Source organism: Phaseolus vulgaris, chromosome 9, assembly GCF_000499845.2.
Source record: "Phaseolus vulgaris cultivar G19833 chromosome 9, P. vulgaris v2.0, whole genome shotgun sequence".
In the NCBI taxonomy this organism is placed as follows: domain Eukaryota; kingdom Viridiplantae; phylum Streptophyta; class Magnoliopsida; order Fabales; family Fabaceae; genus Phaseolus; species Phaseolus vulgaris.
In genome coordinates, this window is record NC_023751.2 from 20,937,800 (window position 1) to 20,957,709 (window position 19,910).

General features: G+C 29.0%; 1 protein-coding gene and 1 pseudogene across 2 annotated transcripts; both read right to left on the reverse strand.

The window, feature by feature from the left end:
• Positions 1–2,967: 2,967 nt before the first annotated feature.
• On the reverse strand, positions 2,968–6,294 carry LOC137822673 (probable WRKY transcription factor 13). Of its 2 annotated transcripts, XR_011082959.1 has the most exons (4): positions 5,637–6,251; positions 5,036–5,257; positions 3,535–3,704; positions 2,968–3,373 (listed from the first exon to the last, which is right to left on the reverse strand). XR_011082959.1 is itself a non-coding variant. In XM_068627616.1 (3 exons), the coding sequence occupies exons 1-3, from the start codon at positions 5,948–5,950 to the stop codon at positions 3,202–3,204; spliced, it is 708 nt and encodes a 235-aa protein (XP_068483717.1). In that variant the 5' UTR covers positions 5,951–6,294; the 3' UTR covers positions 2,968–3,201. The 2 variants fall into 2 exon arrangements, 1 of the variants encoding a protein (XP_068483717.1); XM_068627616.1 differs by lacking the exon at positions 3,535–3,704 and having other exon boundaries at positions 5,637–6,294.
• A 9,634-nt stretch (positions 6,295–15,928) lies between these two features.
• LOC137823231 (small nucleolar RNA R71) lies at positions 15,929–16,034 on the reverse strand (annotated as a pseudogene).
• Between the last annotated feature and the right edge of the window lie 3,876 nt (positions 16,035–19,910).

The following is a 19,910-nucleotide window of genomic DNA, read 5'->3' on the forward strand; positions in this document are numbered from 1 at the left end:
TTAAGCATACTCAATTCGCAAATGACCAAAAAACTACCTTTTCACCTAAATAATTTCTTCTTAGTTTTGTTCACATCATGTTACCAAAAGTTTTGTTCCCTATGATTTCCCCTAGACATTCCTAGGTAGATGAATGAAACTTTCATTAAGCTACAATTTAGGACCTCCTGAGTACCTTTCTTTCATCATTCTCTATACACAAACATCGAATCTTACTCTTGTGGAAATTTAGCCAAATATATGATGTCAGTTCAAAGCATCTAAGTATACTTTTTACAACAAATACATTCTGAATATTTGTGTCACACAAATAGTGTGTCATCACCAAATTATAACATATTGACTTTTGTCTTATTTTTTTCCTACCTTCAGACCTTATAATATTTTTTTTTTCCAAAATAGCTTATATTACCATCCCAACCAACCATTCCCAATTACTAAAAATAGAAAATGTGTCAATGGGTCAATCTGGCTCAATCCTTTTGTTGGCTTGAAGTCTTGTGTTGAGTTACCATTGACCAAAATCAATATAGTGGGTGATTTCAAACATGCTTGTATCCATCTAACCCTCAAACTACAAAATCCTAATCTATCCAAGATGTAACAAATAAAATTTCATTTGACTAAATCATACTTTTTCATTGTTCACCTTGACTGTTAAACATTTCTGCCATTTTCATTTAACCTCTCCCACCATTTTATTGACCACCAATATGTTATCTATCAATTGTTTTTTAATAAATGTCCAATAAGCATTATCTATGATATTAGGAAAAACACTCTTTAAAATAAACACTTTGAATATAATATATATATATATATATATATATATATCAGTAAATACATTGTTCATGAGATTTTCCAGTTATAGATAAAAGAGTTATGAAAGGCATGTTAAAACTGAATTCATTTTAGAAGTAGTTAACAAGTTGAAACACCTCATGTTATGATCAGTGTTAATCGGTAACTTAAACTGTGTTAATCTTAATAAGGATTCACATGGACATGGATAGGTGACTTTGAAGTAGCTTCACAGTAAGACCTGGCTATAGGTTTTTAAGGATGATGAAAATATTAAATTTTTTGAATATTTTTGGTTCGTAAAAGCTACTCCCAATGTTATGACCCTAGCATGGAAGGTTATGTTAGGAAAAATACCTACAAGGGTCAATTTTGATAGGATAGAGGTTAATTTAGAAACATTATGTGTGAGTTTTTCTCACAAGAAGTAGAAATTGTGAATCACTTATTTTGGGTTGTGACATTACTCTGGCATTCTAGATATCATGTCTTAGGTGGGTAGGATATCAGGTTCTCCAAGACAACAATATCTTTAATCATTTTGAGCAATTTTACTTGTTTTAATGAAACAAAAAGCAAAAGTTGTTTGAGAAGGTCATGTGTATTGCAATAGTATGACACATATGAGAATATAGGAACTGTGTAGTTTTTAAACAAAACCCAACTTAAAACTTGGTTTTGGTTGAAATATAAAATTATAGCATTTTCTTATTCCTTCTCTGATTGGTCTCTTAATCCAATCTTATGCTTAAAATATCTTAAATAATTCTTTCTTCTTCATTGTTATATATGGATTTCCCTTTTATCTGGCATTTTAAACTGATCATGTTACAAGTATATGGACTTCCTTATTGGCTGGGAAGGTGTTTGATTTTTTGTTTTGATGAAACATGGTATGATTGGATCAATTATAACAGTAGGCGCATGACTACCACATAGACAAATGTACAACTCCAATGTCTAGAGTTGGAGATTTGTTTTTTTCAAACCCTTTGGTTGCAACTACAAAGTGGCGAAGGAAACCATATTGTTGGAGATCCCACATCGACTAGAGATTAGAGCCTTTCATTGTATATAAGTGGGTGCAAACCTCAACCCTATGAGTCGGTTTTATGGGGTTGAGTTAGGACAACAATTTGGACATCATAACAACAAGAATGGCAAAGGGAAAAGATTATGCAGATAGCTAGAATTATGTGGGGAGGACAACTTTTTTTATGTCAAAGATTGTCAGTTTTGATTGAATCAATGATGCACCTTTCATGGTAAAAAGGGTAATCAAAATATAACAATGCATATCACTTTGGGGCATTTTTTTACAAGGTGAATAGCCCAATCATCTTTTAATTTACATACACAATAGATTTTTTCTGTTACGTAATGATTATAGGACTCTTAACCTTCTGTTTCACACAATTCATGTATAAAAATAAATGAATGAATACACATTAAGAACAACGTTTATCAGTTGTAATTTGAATAACAAATATACGTTTTAATCATTGTTTTTAAAGGTTCTGTTTATAAGATTTTATATTATGCCCAGTGGTAATAATTCTTTTTTAATGTCCAAGGTAAATATCTCGAACTTTTTTTTATAAAGATCGAAACATTTCTAACATACTTTCAATTTATTTATTTTATTTTTTGCTTGATAAATAAAATTGTTTTGATCTCCGAGTACTTCTTAATAAAATTAATAGGACATGCATGCATGACCTTTACTACTCTAGCGCTACCTTAACTTGGGAGAAATCACATCATGAGAAACTTCTTTTCAATTTTATTATTTGAAAAAACTTAAATAGCAGATTTCAAGGTCCCTTTATTTCATTATATATATATATATATATATATATATATATATATATATATATATATATATATATATTCTTCCACAAATAATGCTTTGAAGCAAGCTTTAATTAGATTTAAAAACATTGTCATTAGGAGTCTGAATCCATATCGTACGTTAAATTTGGGGATTTGATGATCATTGTAAAGACTCAATCGCCTTCATATTCTTCTTTTTTCTGGATAGAGACCTAACAAACTGTTTCAGCATAAGCTATCGAAAAATGAAAAGCTTAAATCCAGTTTGCAAGTTACAATATTACTGGTTTGCTGTTGAGTTTTAATGAAAGAGCAGCAAGACATTTAAGTACAGTTCTGAAATGATCTAAACGATGTAAAAGTAGTAAACACAACCACATATATGTTGTGGTTTTAGAAAGGGTGAAAATGGATGGAAAGGAGTGAAAATTGACAATGAATGAAACATGCATAATTTCCTAGATACACTGTCAATTTATACTCATTCCTCTCTACTTATTCCCTCTTCATCTCTAGTCTCTAGCTACCATAAAAATATACATGTGAACATTATGTTGGCACTGTATTCTACCAGAAGAAGCTACTAAGTTCAGAAGGAGAATGTGAGTCTTCAAGTTCATTTGATGGCGAGTGCACATGTCTCCCTTCATATGTGGTTATCACCATCCTTGGATCCTCCGCCAACCGCTCCACGCGTTTCTTCACTCGACAGTTATCTTGGGTGCAACGGTAGTAGCTTCTACATGCAGTGTACACAACACATCATCAGAAAACTCTACTTCACCATTGTAATAACTTTGACACAATAAACATTTCAGACAATATTTTTAAATTTGTCAATATATTTTTCTTTCTGTATTCATTTTAGAGCAAAATCCCCCTAATAGATAATTCACTCACTTTTTAAAAAGTTTCATAGTCTATCTGTAAAAGATATTGAATTCAGCATTCCTTCTTAAGTTTTTTCTAGTTCTGGCCCCACACTTATACACAGTCCCAGTTAACCTGCCTCCAACCTAGCTTTTTGGGTCTACTTCTCTGTCCTCCAGCGAAAAAGAAGTAAATAATTTCTGCAACATGTTGCATTATAAATAGATTTAGATCATTTACATAAATATGTTGGTGGCTAAAATGGAATATTTGAAAATGAAGCAATTTTGAAGGGTTGGTTCAAAATACATTTAATAATTGATTAGAGGAGTTAGGACAACTCTACTTACAACAAAATCTAGTTTCTCCTCACTTACTGGGAATTTATTCTCAAATAATCCTATATAATTAGGTTGGTATTTTGGGCAATTATTGTCAATTGCAAGAGTAATCAAGACAGAGAATTTGTATTGGTTCATGTAAATGTGCCTATGCTGGTACCACTTGCACCTGTTACAAGGTCATATATAGACACTTTTTTCTGACAAAAAAAGGCAGAGAATAAATAGGTACTCACCACTAGGTTAATCCTTTAATTACAATTTTCATAGACTGCAGTTTTGAACCTAAGATCGCCATAAGGTCACAGAAGCCCACATAACCATCAAAGCTAGATGCATCGCAATGGCTTTCTTTTTTGAAATACGTGAAACTTTGGAAGTTCATAGAATTAGTTCCCAGAAAACAGCACTCTCTTATGGAGAGATGTTTGCTACAGTTAACAAAATTTTCAACCTCCCAGTTTCAAACACCATGATTAAAAATGATAACCACAGTATGACTAAAGAATAGTTTTGTTGTAATTAATTACCCCGTCGAATTTTGTCCACATAATTGACCGTCAAACCATTGTTGAGCAAATATTGATGATAAAATCAGCAACCAAATATCAACATTGCTTTTTTTAACAGTAAAAAGGCACAACAATCCTCTCTATTTGTATATTTTATGTTTCTAAAAAGCAAAACATCCATTTATAGACATGAACATCCTATAAAGATTTCTGTGTAGGAAAACCTTGGCACAGACCTGGGAAGCAATGCCGTAGAGGAAAAAAAATAGCTGTGTTTTTGTTCTTAAACTCATAGCATAACATCTGAGTTATTTAGTTCTAACATTCTCAATTTTACATCCTCTTTTACTAAAAATAAATAAATAAACGCTTGCATTTTCGCCCCATAAGACATAAAGTGATATCTATCTAGCTTTAATGTGATTAATGATTATAATCAAACCCTCATTATTAACCCAAATTAAACCTTCCCTAAACTCAGTATGGTGAACCAAATATTGAATTCTGAAAAAAGTATGAAACAATAATGAGAGGAGTGGAGAGAGATTGAAGAGCGAGAAGATGTGGAATTTAAAAAGAAATATACTTTGAATTCACCTTTTGTTGATGTATATGCAGTCACTTTTTAGTAATAAAGACAAAGAGAAAAGAGAGAAAATTTTGAATTAGGAAGTATACCTTGGGTGCTGAGTATTCTTTACCACTTTCTGTCCGTACTTTCTCCACTTGTAGCCATCATCCAACACATCCACTTCGCTCATAGTCTTGAAGCAAAACCTTGGCTCCCGCACCTTTCTTCTTCCCTTCATTTTCTTCATCTTCATGGCGGAAACCCCTAGATGACGATTATCATCTCCCATTCTTTTGCTCATCAAGCAATCGCTCACTTCTTCCCATGCCCTAAATTCATGTCATCATATGCAATCATACATGAGATCTTTTTTTATAAGCAAAATCATATCACTAATAACTAAAAGGTCTTAGATTTAAGCACATAGTGTGTCCAAATAAAGACCGAACCCGAAGTTGTACAAAGCTAAAAGAACATCATAAACCATACATGAGACCTGTACCTTAATCATCAATCTTATCATAAAGATCAATAAATACAAAAGGCATTTCAATTCTCTCCCGTGGTGGAAAATGAGAATAAGTCTTGTTAGATAGAAAAACAAAAGAAAGAAAACATAAGGGACGGGTCATACAATCAATTATATAAAACCAAAACTGCTAGCATGCATGGTGAGGTGCGAAAATTTAAGTAAGTTAATTTTCTCACCATGGATTCACTCTCGATCTGTTCAAGGAAAGGAGTTGTCCTCCTCCTCCTACCAAACTTGAAGTGAGATCTTCTCGTGGTCTCTGAACAGCGGTTGAAAATAGGGTTTCAGCAAAATTGGGTGCAGAAGAAGCAGGTTCAGATGAAAGTGAAGGAACTACTGCACTGATGGATTTCAAAGATTGATGGCAACCCAAAGGAGGGAAGGCCTGGTTTGATGGGAAAGGAATATTGAACCCCATCTGCGTAGGGATCTGATCTTGCTCTTCAAACAAGCTATGGTTAAGACTGGTTTGAGACGTTGTTGACATCATTATACCTTGTTATCTTTCTTTCTCGTTTCCCTTCTCCACCCTTCGTGATCCAACAGCACTCTAGCTATCCCCTTTTACCGAAACCCAGAGAAGATCATAACATATAATAGTAGTAACAGAAGAAAACAAAAGTGACTAGTTCCCTTTACAGAAACGAAAGAGGGTTCTCTCAGTTTGGCGACGAGGTTACACCATGATCTGGAAGTGTATCTTATAACATCGTAGCTCAACCAACTTTCCCTTTTCTTTTTGGCTCTTTTTACTTTAATTTCTTCAAAGGATATATGTCAATTTCTAAAACAATTCTTTCTTTCACATCTCGTGTGAAGATTCATTAACCATCTAAATTGAAAAAGGGAAATAAGAAAATATAAATAGAATAAGAAATAAAGGTGGGGTAGGACAGAATGTTGAAAAGAGGTAGTGGGAGAATATGCAAAAGGTGAGACTATAGTAACAATTCAACCTGACCTTGCGGTTTGCTTCAAATGATAATGCTACTGTTTGTCCTATAAAGCTTGCAAATTCCATGTCCTTCGTGGTTAGTGGAACTTCACTGTGGCATAGAAGTCAACAATACAAGACAAAGCAAAAAGAAAAATGCATCAAGCTTAAGCTTTATTACACCCTAATTTTCATACGAACTTGTTTAAAATCATATTCTGATATTTTTTAAGTTTTCTCCTTTTCCTTATAAGTATATATACACTCCCAAGGATGTGATTATTTCCCCCAAAATTATGAAACTTTCATGCAACAACCCCATCACTGTAGATAATAATTATAATATGGGCAAAAGCGAAACCTGTTGAGTGCACAATAATAGAAGGAGAAATACATAATGAAGTGGGAGTGAAAATTATGATTCGGCAATTCACCATTGATTCCCTCAAAAGAAAGTAAAAAAAGAGAGGGTAGTAGGGTTATTTTTTTTATCTTTCATGATACACATGATCTCTTTCGGGGCACCATATATTTTAAAAGAAATATCAGAGGACAATGATGATGAATCTTTGGTGCAAATCTATCACACACTCTCTGCATCGACGGGGAAGATATCATTATGATGGGTGAAAGAGGCCCTATTTGACTTTTTTTGCAGCAAAAAAGCTAATTGCCTTTCTCATGTGCCTTTTCTTATATTTAACTTTCTAAAAACACGAACTAACCCATATCCACCTACCTTTTCCCTCAAATTCCTCCACAGCAACCTTATAGTATTCATACAATCTCTTCAATTAATTGTGTAACATTCATCATTAACTTCACCTTTTCTATGTCTAATTACGTGGACCAATGTGGCAATTGAAAGCATAGTTTTCTCTAACCGCTTCAAAATTTACCCATAATTCAATAATTATGTGCTCTTTTTGTACTTTATCTAGTTGCTTAACTAAGCATTAAATGATGAACTTCATTTGTAGAAATTAATGAATGAAGTAAAAAAGTAGCTGTTGAGCAACAGTGAAAGATTATTAATTATATGATTGACGCAATCCTTTGAAAAAATTATTCTATGTGTTCATTTAGAGAGTGAAAAAAAATAGTAATCCTAAATTTGTTTTATTTGTCACTAGTATTGCTAGATAACCACCTGATTCTGCGGTGGGGGTGGAAGATACATTCTAGAAGAAACAATATTTTCCCAGTTACTTTTTATCTTAAGTTTACCATTATTTTTCATATGATAGTTAATTATGTGGCTTATTTTATTAATATTTTGGTGTGATGATTTTATTTATCTGTAACAGTATTTACCTAAATTGCCATTAAAAGCTATATTAATTTATTTAATTAAGTATTTTGAATGAAGTATTAGCATATAATGGGGATGTTAATAAATAAAAGGAAAAAGGAAAAAGAAAAGAAAACGTGAAACGGAAAGAAGGTGGCTGTTGAAACGGGTCACCCTTTCGTCAGTTGTGATATCACACCAAAATACATGGCTACTTGCACCACTGTAAACGACCAATGAGGTAATTACTGGTTTCAAAGAATGGCTCAAGAAACAATGAATCTGTCAAGATAGTAGTTCGTGTCGTGTCCAACGGATATAGGCGCCGACTTAGCTTATTTAGCTCTGTTTTTTTTAGGGTAAAAAAAACATTGGAGTGAATGGAATTTTTTATGTTGTCCAACTATTTTTTTCTAAAGTTAGAAAATTTAAACAATTAAATGCTATTTTAAAATTTGTATGACTTAAATCATGTTACTAATATATATTTAAGGATTAAAGTCATACAGAATGATTAAATTTTAATATTTATTTAACATATTAGAAATTTATTTTGAATTTCTTTAGTTTAAGAAACTCGTGTAGAAAAATATTGAATTTTTCTGGACTAAAATATTGTTTTTTTATTATATCTGATGACAAATGAGATTAATTATGTTTTATTTTAACAAAACATGATAGGGAAAATATATCGTGAAATAAATAAAAAAGTAAGGATACGAAATTATGAGAAATCAAAACAAAATACTCATGATATCAAAATCAAACAAAATTTGATTTTCCAACAAAATCAAGTTAGCTACGCACAAACATTTTCTTCTTTATAAATAAATATGTGATGTTTAGAGTATAATAGACGGGGAGAGTTTCATTCATTTATTTAAGTTCCACAATGTTAAAATGATGCATAACTTCAAAAGCATAATTTGAATCGCACTATAAAATATGTTGTTTGTTCTCAAACTTTTACTAAATTTTTCTTTTACATCCAAAGAAAATATTTTAGTATTTTTTATCTAATATCTTTTTAATATATATCAATAAATTTTAGATTATATTGTGTAGTGATAGAATTAATGGATGGTGTGATGATAACTGTATGATCATCCGGGAAATTGTATTTCAGTAAGGAATTCAATAAAAAAAAATATTTGTAAACTATACTTAATCTTATAATATGACGTTAATGACTGTTTTAAACAAATAAGGCATTGAAAACACATATTACTAAAGAAAAAAGTATGTGTACTTATCCGGTCATAATGTTTGATTATGTGACAAATCATGCAACTATCAAAGTGAATGCTACATGATCAATTAACATTGTAATTGACAATAAAGACTAAAAGCAGCAAACTGAGACAAATACATGGATCATAAGCGTTTCAAAAGTTGTTTATAGTCTAAAATTAAAATTTATAAAAAAAAAGTAAATATAAAATTCATAATTAATCCAAAAAAAAATTGAGAGAATATTATGGTGATATTTTTAAAATTGCACTATATAACGTAAAAAGTCACATTACTTTTGAAGTTTATATGAATGTTTCTTTACAATTTACGTTTAGAATGAAATTTGATGAAGCGGCGTTCACTATATGTGTAATCGGTGGTCGTCGATGTTGGTTATTTTTTTGGGTAGGGTTTTCTCACTTTAAGGTTGTTCTGCTCCAACCATAAAGGAGAGTTTCGATTGTGGATGATATAGGAAGTCCACTTCTGGTTACTGTATATGGGTTGGGATACTCCTGAAGTATCCCTTTAATTTTATTTATTCATTGCTGATAAAAAAAAAAGATTAGGATGAAATTTTGAATTATAAAATTTAGGTTTTTTTATTTAATATAAATCTCTTTTCATCATTTTGACTTGAAATTAAAAGTTACATATTCCTTGGATACTAGTCTCAGTATTAACTTCTGTTTTAGCTTCAGGTTGAAGAAATATGTATCCTTAACAATTTATATTATAAAAAATTTATTAAATAGAAACTGATTTAAGGATAAAAAAGCTACAATCAGACTAATCTATAAACTGTTATAGAAATTGAGATTGTTAACATTCAGATTATGTTTTATTATCACAAAATACGTTTTTTTTTTTTTCTGAGGAACAATAAAATATAAATAAATGAATAGAGCATTGGGATGCCAAACCTACAAGTACAACAAACAAATATATAGGGATATAATAACAGAATATTATAAAGAAGCTAAATCCTCATTCCAAAACATATATAACCAAAAGAGATTATAATGGCTACCTCAGAAAAGATACAACCTTTCATATGGTATTTTCGTATATTTTAGTAACATCATCCAAACAAACAAAAAATGTATATGCCTTTATATTATATTGGAAATTATTTTGAAAGAGTCTTTCCTTTTATATAATTTTTTCTCCCTCAAGTTTGACTTGCACATCTTTCCTTATAGGTGTAGGAACTAATTGAAGGGAAATAAGAAAAGGCAAAAGCTTATAGCAACTTATTTAACCCTAATTGTACAAAATTGCAAAACTGATCTTATTCATTTTGATTTACTCAATCATATATATATATATATATATATATATATATATAATAAATTAATAAATTACAATTACGGTAAGCTATCAAATAGGAATACTAACAAACCTATAAACTGACCATTAATGCAATATAAGGGTAAAATAATTTAAGGGTAATAAAATCAGAATTAATAATAACAAAATCAGAATTAATAACAAACAATAGATACATCTATCCTTCCATAGTTTAGCCAACAATATCTCCTTCTTCCATTGCTGACTACCTTTAACTTTTTTTTCCTGATAGATACATGTATTCTTACAAGGCTAAGTTAATAATATGTTCTTCTCCCATTTCAATATGAACACCTAAAAAGATTCCACAAAAAATATCATTAGGCAAAGAATATATTACTTTGTTATTCTTCAGTTGTATGTTATATTCATCCAATTTCAAACTTGCAATCAAATTGTTACAATATTTATACAAAACAATATCTAATTTATGGATTGTAGATTTTCTAATCCATATAGTCAGACAGTCAATCTAATTTATGGATTGTAGGTTTTCTAAATATTGTTGTCAAAATATTTTGATCATATTGTGAAAAAAAAGGTTTTCTATAATGTATCGAATCCAACATCTATACATAGTGCACAAAATTCTACACCATTTTGGAGTCCTACAAATTATGTTTTGAATCTCTTTTGGGTACAATTACAATATAGTTTGAATGCATGATTTACAACAATTCTTTTTAGGATGATTAAAAACGATAATTGAAAACAATTCTAAAATCGTCCTGGTATGAGGTATCGTTAAAAATACATTTTTTACGACGGATGTCACCCTCATTGATTAAAATCATTTTAGCGACATTTTTTTTATAAACTCATCATTGAAAGTGGTAAGTTTACAACGCACAATGAAAATTTACCGTCATTAAACAAAAAAAATAACCTTTTAACGATCGTTATATACAAAATCATCAATAAAAGTGTATTTTTTTTTTGTTTAATGAAAACAATTTTTCATTGTTGATTGTAAATTTACCACTTATAATGACGGTCTAACCCAAAAGTTTCATAGTTGTGATCTTCTTTTTTGTTTTACTGAAATATTAGTGATTCCAGAAAAATCTCGAAGAGTCTTATAAACATCTAGAAATAAAGTATGTACCTATTTGTCCAAAATATCCATAAAACATCCTTAACTAAAAAAAAAAATATGAAGAACAATAAGTTCTTTAGAAACCAAATTACATTCTAATTGGTCATCTACCCTAAGATGTTACAAGTTCACAAAATATTTTGACCATGTTGTTGTGACATACTCCATTGCTTTTGAGTCTAACAATTATGAGTCATTGAAAAACTCCAACATTTTGAAAATTATTTCAATTAGTCCATAGGTAATTAGCACAATTATTATAGTTTATTAGTATATTGAAGTTTTACCCGAACTCAACCTCTAACAACTCCAGCTAGCACAATGGTTAATATCCATTGCATCACACATATTAGTCACTCTCATAACTTTCAGATTGTTTATTGCACTACATGTCAAAATAAGCGATATTAGATCAATCAATGAACATATTGAGGTGAGTGAACATATTTACTTTAAATATTTTGAGTTGCATCCAAAAATTAGTTTAATATGCTCTTGCACTTGACCTACCACTCAATATGTGCAAGTACTAAAATAGTAAGGTTCCACATGTTAGAATATATAATATTATGTAATGTAGACGTAATAATAAATGTTGAATGAAATTTTCTAAGCCGTCTACTATTCGTTTAAAGTAGTTAGGAGGCTTCTTATGTAAGGAGCAAAACCATGTAGCAATATGATATTGAACATATATAATTAGTAGTTGTCAATGACGCCTGTACCAAAAATCCATACATGTCTATTTTACAGTATTTCACATTGGTCGTCAGGTAACATGAAAGAAAAATGGTGACACGAAATCTCCCCAATCAAATATGTACTAAAATAAACATAAAATACAATGTACCAAAATTAAGTAAATTATATGAAATATTTTTTGTAAGTAACCTACTAATAAAAAATGAATAATCTTCCTAAATTGTCCAATTGGACAATTCAAGATTCAATACAATAATCATAAATATAACTTTGGCCACCATTTTTAATATAAACAAAATATATGTTTAAATTGAAGGTGTATTAAACAAGTTAATATTAAATCTCAAACGAAAAACTAAGAATCTTTCAATAAACAAATATAAATAAAGATATGAAAAAATATAACATAAATACCAACACTTTTTTTAGTCTCTAAAATAATATTTAATTTAGTCAATATAATAATTAATATTTTTTATTTATAAAATTGATTTCTATTTAATAATTTATTTAATAATTCTTTTAGGGAACATTTTTATTTACAACAAAATTACTAACTTTATTTTTATTAGTACTTATTTTCAGAGAAAAAAATTATACTATAAGTATATATACATTTAAAAAAATTATAGAAAATAAATATATGCCGTTACATTGTAAGTACAATATCTATTGGTGTAAACCTTTAACTTTATATGAATAATTTTTATAAAAACACTAATAACATAATTTCATTAATCTTATACTGATAAAAGTAACCCCAAGGCCTAGAAAATCTTCTTTCATTGACTTTTATTCCGGAATGATGATGACTTAAAAGTGTAAAAGTCATATATAACACTATATATAGGATTTCGATAAAATTTAAATGTAAAAAACAACATTTTTGTCTGAATATCAGAGAGTGTGGGTTAAATTGAAAAGATGAAAATAATACATACCAGACGTAAAGTTGACGGAAAGAATTAATTAAGATAAATATTAAAAAAAACAGAGAGAACGGCCAATCGGTTTATTTTTTTATTATAAGTTTTGAAGTTTTAACAGACCTTCAATTTAAAAACGAAAAATTAATGGCAATAAATAAAACTATATGAAAAATGAATATTTTTGAATTGCTTAAAAAGTATTAAATGTTTTATTTTCTATTTAGTATTTTTAATTGATGTAGAGAAGGTTAAAAATAATTGTGGAAGGAGAGGGAATTTGATGTGAAGATAGCGTGAGGGTTACGTGGCGATGATGTCATAAAGAGTAGGTAGCGTAAGTAGTAATAATATGATTAATATAATTGCATTTTCTATACTCTGTATCCCTTGTATATTGGTAAGTTAATACACATGTATGAATTTTAAATGATCGTGGCTTTTCCTTTTTGGGTTTAAGCCCTAAATGAGTTGTAGAAAGGGCATGCAGTGGCAAACATGCATCATTTCTTTATGCCACTGCTTATAGGCCATTATGCCTTTCGAACTACCACCTAATTCTTCAATTATTTTCTCTCTATATTTTGCACCGAACATAATAGAATATTGTTCATTAATTATATACTTGCCCAAAACTATATAATATCATCTTTCAACGCAAACTCATGCCATGTTCAAGAAAATAATTAGTTTTAGTTTCAACGAGAATAGTATGACCATATAATATGATATTATCTTTATATATATGTGTATTTTTAATATTTTTATTTTTCATATTTTTATCGACAAAACATGTGATGAGAATGAAGTTTAATGTTCAGGGGAAGTACAATATGGCGTACGTGTACGTACTTAAACATTATATGGTCAATGTAATTAATTTTCTCCTTTTATAATTAGTTTAAAGAAATGAATCAGTTCATTCCAACTTGTTTTACCTTGTCGGGACAACTTATAATTAGTTTTTCCTTAAAAAAATAAGCAAAGTCTATTTTATAATTAGTTTAAAACATTAACTTCTCCACTATAAAGTGAATCAACCTGTTTAAGAATTACAAGTGAAAAAGGACAACAAAATACAGTAAAATATTAAAAAAATATAATCTTTTTTGTGTGCAAGATTTGAGTTTGGAGAAGATTTGGATTTGGAGTTGTTTAACATCACAGAATCCAAATCAAATGAGTTAGAGAAACTCTCTGTATACTTGATATTTTTTCTAACATACTCTCTCATGTCTAGTACAATTACATTTTATTTCTTTTATCTGTTATGAATTTCTATCAGTCCACTATTAATTAGAGATTGATTTTGTTTATAATAGCGTAATTATCATTCATCCAATGGATTTTTCACATAGATATAAGTTCAATACAAGCTTTTCATTATATTATATACATCACTCACAACTATTAAAATTAATAATTTACTAGAAATATAAAATATAATTTAATATCAAAATAGAATTTACATCATAAAAAAATACACTATATGCAAAAGTTTAAGAAAACATATACGATAGAATAATTTCATCCTTACGCATTACAAGAAAACATCAATTTAATGTTATCTGAAAATGGATACAAAGTAAAGGACATCGATGCTAAAGTATGACTAGTGTGGGTCTTGCATCACTAAAAAAGTCTACATTCCATCAGTGGAAACTTTGTAATGGAAAACTACTAGTGTTAGCTCATGGAAAGTATTTATAAGCATCTGACCTTATAATGCTTAACATATTTGAATGTTAGGAATAAATTTAGAATGTTAATTTCTTTATAACATCAGTTCATAATGATAAGACATTTTTACAAATATGCGTGGAATCAATGTTTAGGAAACAATCTTAATAATTTTGTATGCTAGAAAAATATGAATGATATTTATATGTGCATCAATGTCAATCAACATGAAATGTTATATGTTTTTATTTATTGAAAATACAGACGAGTGACAAGGATTAACCATAATCTCAATTTTTTCAATTGAATCATCCAAATCTTTTACTTTGTTTTTATTTAATTTCTTACAAATTTATGATACAAACAACCTTTCAAACAAACTTTTACACATCTTTTTATATTTAATGAATATTATAGTTGAGATTTTAGAATTATTCCTTGTGGGTTCGATATTCGTCCTTAGGGACAATTAATTACTTTTGACTTGGTACACTTGTCGAATTAAAGAGTCATCAAGTTTTTGGCATCATTGTCGAGGAACCGTTTTAATTTTATAGTAAGAATTCCTAAATATTGTGAATATTTTAATTGTTTATTATTTTAAATTTTTTATTTTCATATTTGTTTTAAATTTTATAATTTCTAATTTTTTTTTGCTAGTTACTTCTTTTGTTAATCCTTTAGTGAGTTGTCTTATATGATATTAAGAGGATAGGTTTCTAAAGACCAATTGCAATTTGAATCAGAAATTGAAAAGGTAGCTTGGAAAAACAGGATTAAAAGGAGAAAAGAAAAGCAAGGAAAAATTAGAGAAGAATACTCAACCACTTCTACTCTTCATGTTGAAATTTATCAAGAAGAAAACAACATGGTTGAAGAGAAACCACCACAACCTAGAAGAACACTTGGTGATTATGCCATGCAGAAGGGCTCAAGGCATTTTTCTAGTATTGCAATACCTGCTACTACTAAGGCCTTGGAGATTAAACATGCATTCCTCAGTCTGAACAGTACCCATCAATTTAAAGCAATGGACCATGAGAATCCATTTACATATTTGTCTACATTTTATGAGTTGGTGGGAACAATGAGCTTTCAATCAGGTGATATTGAATCTATTTATTTGTGTTTTTTTCCTTTTTCCTTGACAGGAAAAGCTAAGGAATGACTCAAATCCTCAAATCAAAGTCTCACTAGTTTGAAAGATGTAAAGGAGAAATTTTTACAAAGATTTTTTCTATTATCCTGCTACATCAAAGCAAAGTCTAATATTTCTATGTTAAGACAATAATCATATGAAACTTTTTGTGAAGCATGGGAAAGGTTCAAAGTGATACTGAGAAAATGTCAAAATCATGGGTTTAAAGATATTGAAAAATTGAACATCTTTCATGATGGCGTCAAATCTTATACAAAAATGCTTCTAGAAGCTACAACTGGTTGTACAATGATGGTTGTTGATGTAGAATAGGCGACAAAGATTATTGAAGCATTGGCATCAACAAATTATTAAGTCCAACATGATAGACAAGTTGTTCAAAAGAAAGGGTTGTTGGAGTTTAATACTTTAGATGCAATTCTGGATCAGAAAAAAATTCTGACACAGCAACTTGAGGCATTGATTGCACTAAACTGCCACAACAATTACAAGTTGTGCAATCTTTTCATAATCATACTAAACCAATAAGGTGTGATCACCCCAATGGTCACTGTTCTTATCAAAATAATTCATCTGAAGCAGAAGTCAATTATATGAGTAATCAAGGAAGTCAAGATGAATTTTAGAATGATAATAATTATCTGAATAATATGTCTCAAGGTTTGAAAAGCAATCAGAATCAAGGTTTTGGGTGGAAATAAGATGTTGGTTCATCTAATAGGCGAACATCTTTTCAACAATAACCAATTTATCCTTCAATTCAGGAAAGAACAAGCAAATTGGAGGACACCTTGGAGAAATTCATGCAAACTTCTCTGACCAATCAGAAGAATAATGAAGCTGAAAAGAAAAAATTAGAAACACAAGTGGGACAGATTGCTAAACAGTTAGCAGAGCCACAAAGTGGTCAATTTTCAGATAACACACAAACCAACTTAAGGAGCATTGCAATTCAATTACTACTAGAAGTGGTATAGTAGTAAGAGAGAGGATTGGTGATAATTTAGTTGTTGAGGAAGTGAGAGAAGATAGGAAGGAGGAAGAGAAAAATGAGAGTGTGAAGGAAAAAGAAAAAATAAAGAAAAAGAAAAAATAAAGAAGAAGAAAAAAGAAAAAAAGTGAAAATAAAGAGAGAGGTGTTCCATTAAGGGATTTACCATATCCCCATGCTCCTTCAAGAAAATATAAAGAGAGGCAATTTGCTAGACTTAAACAAATTTTTAAAAATTTGCAAATTAATATTCCATTTGTAAAGGGTTTAGAGCAAATACCAACATTTGCAAAATTCATGAAGGAGTTGCTAACAAAGAAGAGGAGCTTCATAGATGAAAAGACTATAAAGTTGGAGGTTGGTTGCAGTGTTATTGTTCAGAAAAGTTTGCTCTCAAAATCCAAGGATCCAAGAAGTTTTAATATTTTAGTAGCCATAGGTGTTTTATCTGGGGATAGGGCTTTACTAGATTTAGGGGTTAGTATCAATTTATTGTCTTTGGCTATACTCACAAATTTCAATAAACTTTTCTTATAAATTCAACCTATCATAATCCAAACAACTTTACTTTCTTTACACTTTTCTCTTAAATCTACTTTGTCAGATTAATTCTCTAATTCAAACAAAGCAATAAAATTACTTATAAATAGACATTGAAAATTTCTAATTACTTTTTTATTTTATTTTCTTAAAATGTTATAGAGCCATGATTGACATAAATCTTAAAAAATTCAATACTTATTTATGTTAAATATATTGTGAATCTAACGTGGATAAATCAATGCTAATTAATAGAATCTAGTTTTGGATGACATTTTATTTTGAGAGCTAATCTGAGACTTTATTTTTAGTGACGATTTGAACAAAAATAAAAAAGTTAAACCGGATGAAAATGTGATATACTTAACACAGCTTAAACATAAATTAAAAAGTAGAAGATACTTTTATTTATCTCGAAAACATGAGCTAAATAATTTTTGTTTGGTTCCACCTGCATACATGATTAAGTTAACTGATACTGAAATGATTATTGTCTTGCCCTAACGAATGCAGTCTTGGTGCGTGTCTATTGATCTAAGTTGTAAAACAGTGACAGTGTTGTGTTTGCAGAGGTTTGGCAGTAATAAAAGAAAACGTGAATGTGTGGTGGAGGAACGTGAATTTGAATGTCAATCATCTTGAACTGTAGAGAATGATTACACCACGCCCCTTTCGCTCTAGTGTCTGTGTGCGTGGGTTTGCAACTCTTGTCCATATCTTGTCTCTCTCTATACATACATTAGTCTGCTTTCAAAGAAACTGCATTTGCCAGAGACAACCCATGCCCTACAGTAACATGCTGTTGTGACAAGACGCTGCTCCCCCTCTGATTCTTTCATTTCTTATCTCTACATTTCTAAACAAAAACACTAAATTCTCCTCCTTTTCTCAACTTTTACCCTTCATATCAATGCCCTTTTCAAATTTATCACTTCCTTCTTCTTTACCATCAGTTCTTCAAATACCCATCACTGCCCGACTTTGAACTTGGAAAATTCACAATGCATCTATTTCTATTATTCATCACAGAATGGAATCAACTCTAAAACTAAACATAAAACAAGTTATCTGTATAATAATAACATGATTTTGTTCGGACTATGTTTTTTATTCAGTTGGTCTTGCGAAGTTGATCCATTGGATTGGATATAATTAACACAATTCTTGTTAGTCCAAACCGCCATCAACCACGTCTTTTTTTTACAATATCTGCAAAATCTTAACCTTTTCAAAATTAAGGATGAAGTTTAAATACAAATACAATAGGGTGATTTTTTTAATCAGATATAGAGTTTTGTCTTTATAACTTTTTTTAATTAAAAATATATATTGAAATTGATTAATAAAACTTAAAAGAAAACATATAAATTATCTTTTTGGAATTTTTTATTTAGGGTAGTCTTTAGATGCAGTTTTCAATTTAATTATGTTAAAACATGAAGATTCTATTGATTTCATTTCTATTAGTACAGTTATAAAATAATACATTTTCATCTATATAGTACGTAATATAAATTTTATTCATTATATAAAATAAACACAACTAGGATTTGAAGTATTTTAAAAAGAATATTTTTTAGAATAAATAAAATAATCTTGGTAACTCGATGTATTTTTTTTGCAAAAATACTTATAAAAATTAAAGATTCTATAATATTAGAAATTTTTGTAAATTACGAAGAAAAACAAAACTAAATAGCCTTCAAGGAAATTAAAATAAATAAGTAAATAAATAAGTGTTTAAAAACAAGAATCTGAAAAAGAAATTATAAAGTTTGATAAAATCAAGAACACGAGTGCTATTTTCTCATTGTTATTTTTCAGTTCTAATGTTACAAAATTTTAGTATAATGTAGTGTTTAAGACATACACCTAAATCTAAAAATAATAAATTTATATATAGACCAATTATAATAAAATACTTTTTATTTTTCATTGGTACATTTGATAAATAATTCTTTTATCTTTCTTTTCACTTAAAGGTATTAACTATCTTATTTTGAGACTTCTTTCCTAATGCCATCTAATTACATTACATTCGATACAATTATTGAATTTACCATATTCCTCTTCAATGGACCAATAACTTATTATACCACCATCTAGTTTTCTCCTGACAAATTTTAATATTTTAGTTATTTTATCTGGACTGCATCGATTAAATATTTATTCTTTAAAATATAAAATTATATATTTTAAAAAAAAAAAACAAGTTTCTACTTATAATTCATTACTTGCAAAATAATTAAGTAAGAAAATTAAAAATATATTTTTTGTTATTTATGATGTAATTATCTATAAAAATAACTAATAAATATTTTAAAAATAAAGTTTAGAGTATTAAAAAATTAATTAAAATATAAATAAATATATCTATTAAACCCTAATAAATATCTATTAAAAATTGATTAAAATATAAAAAAATAATACAGAAAATAATAATTTTAATAAAATTATAATATTATATTAAATTTTTATATTTAATTATTATAACGAGTATCAATTATAATTTCAATGCTATAAATAGTACATCCAAATATATTTAATT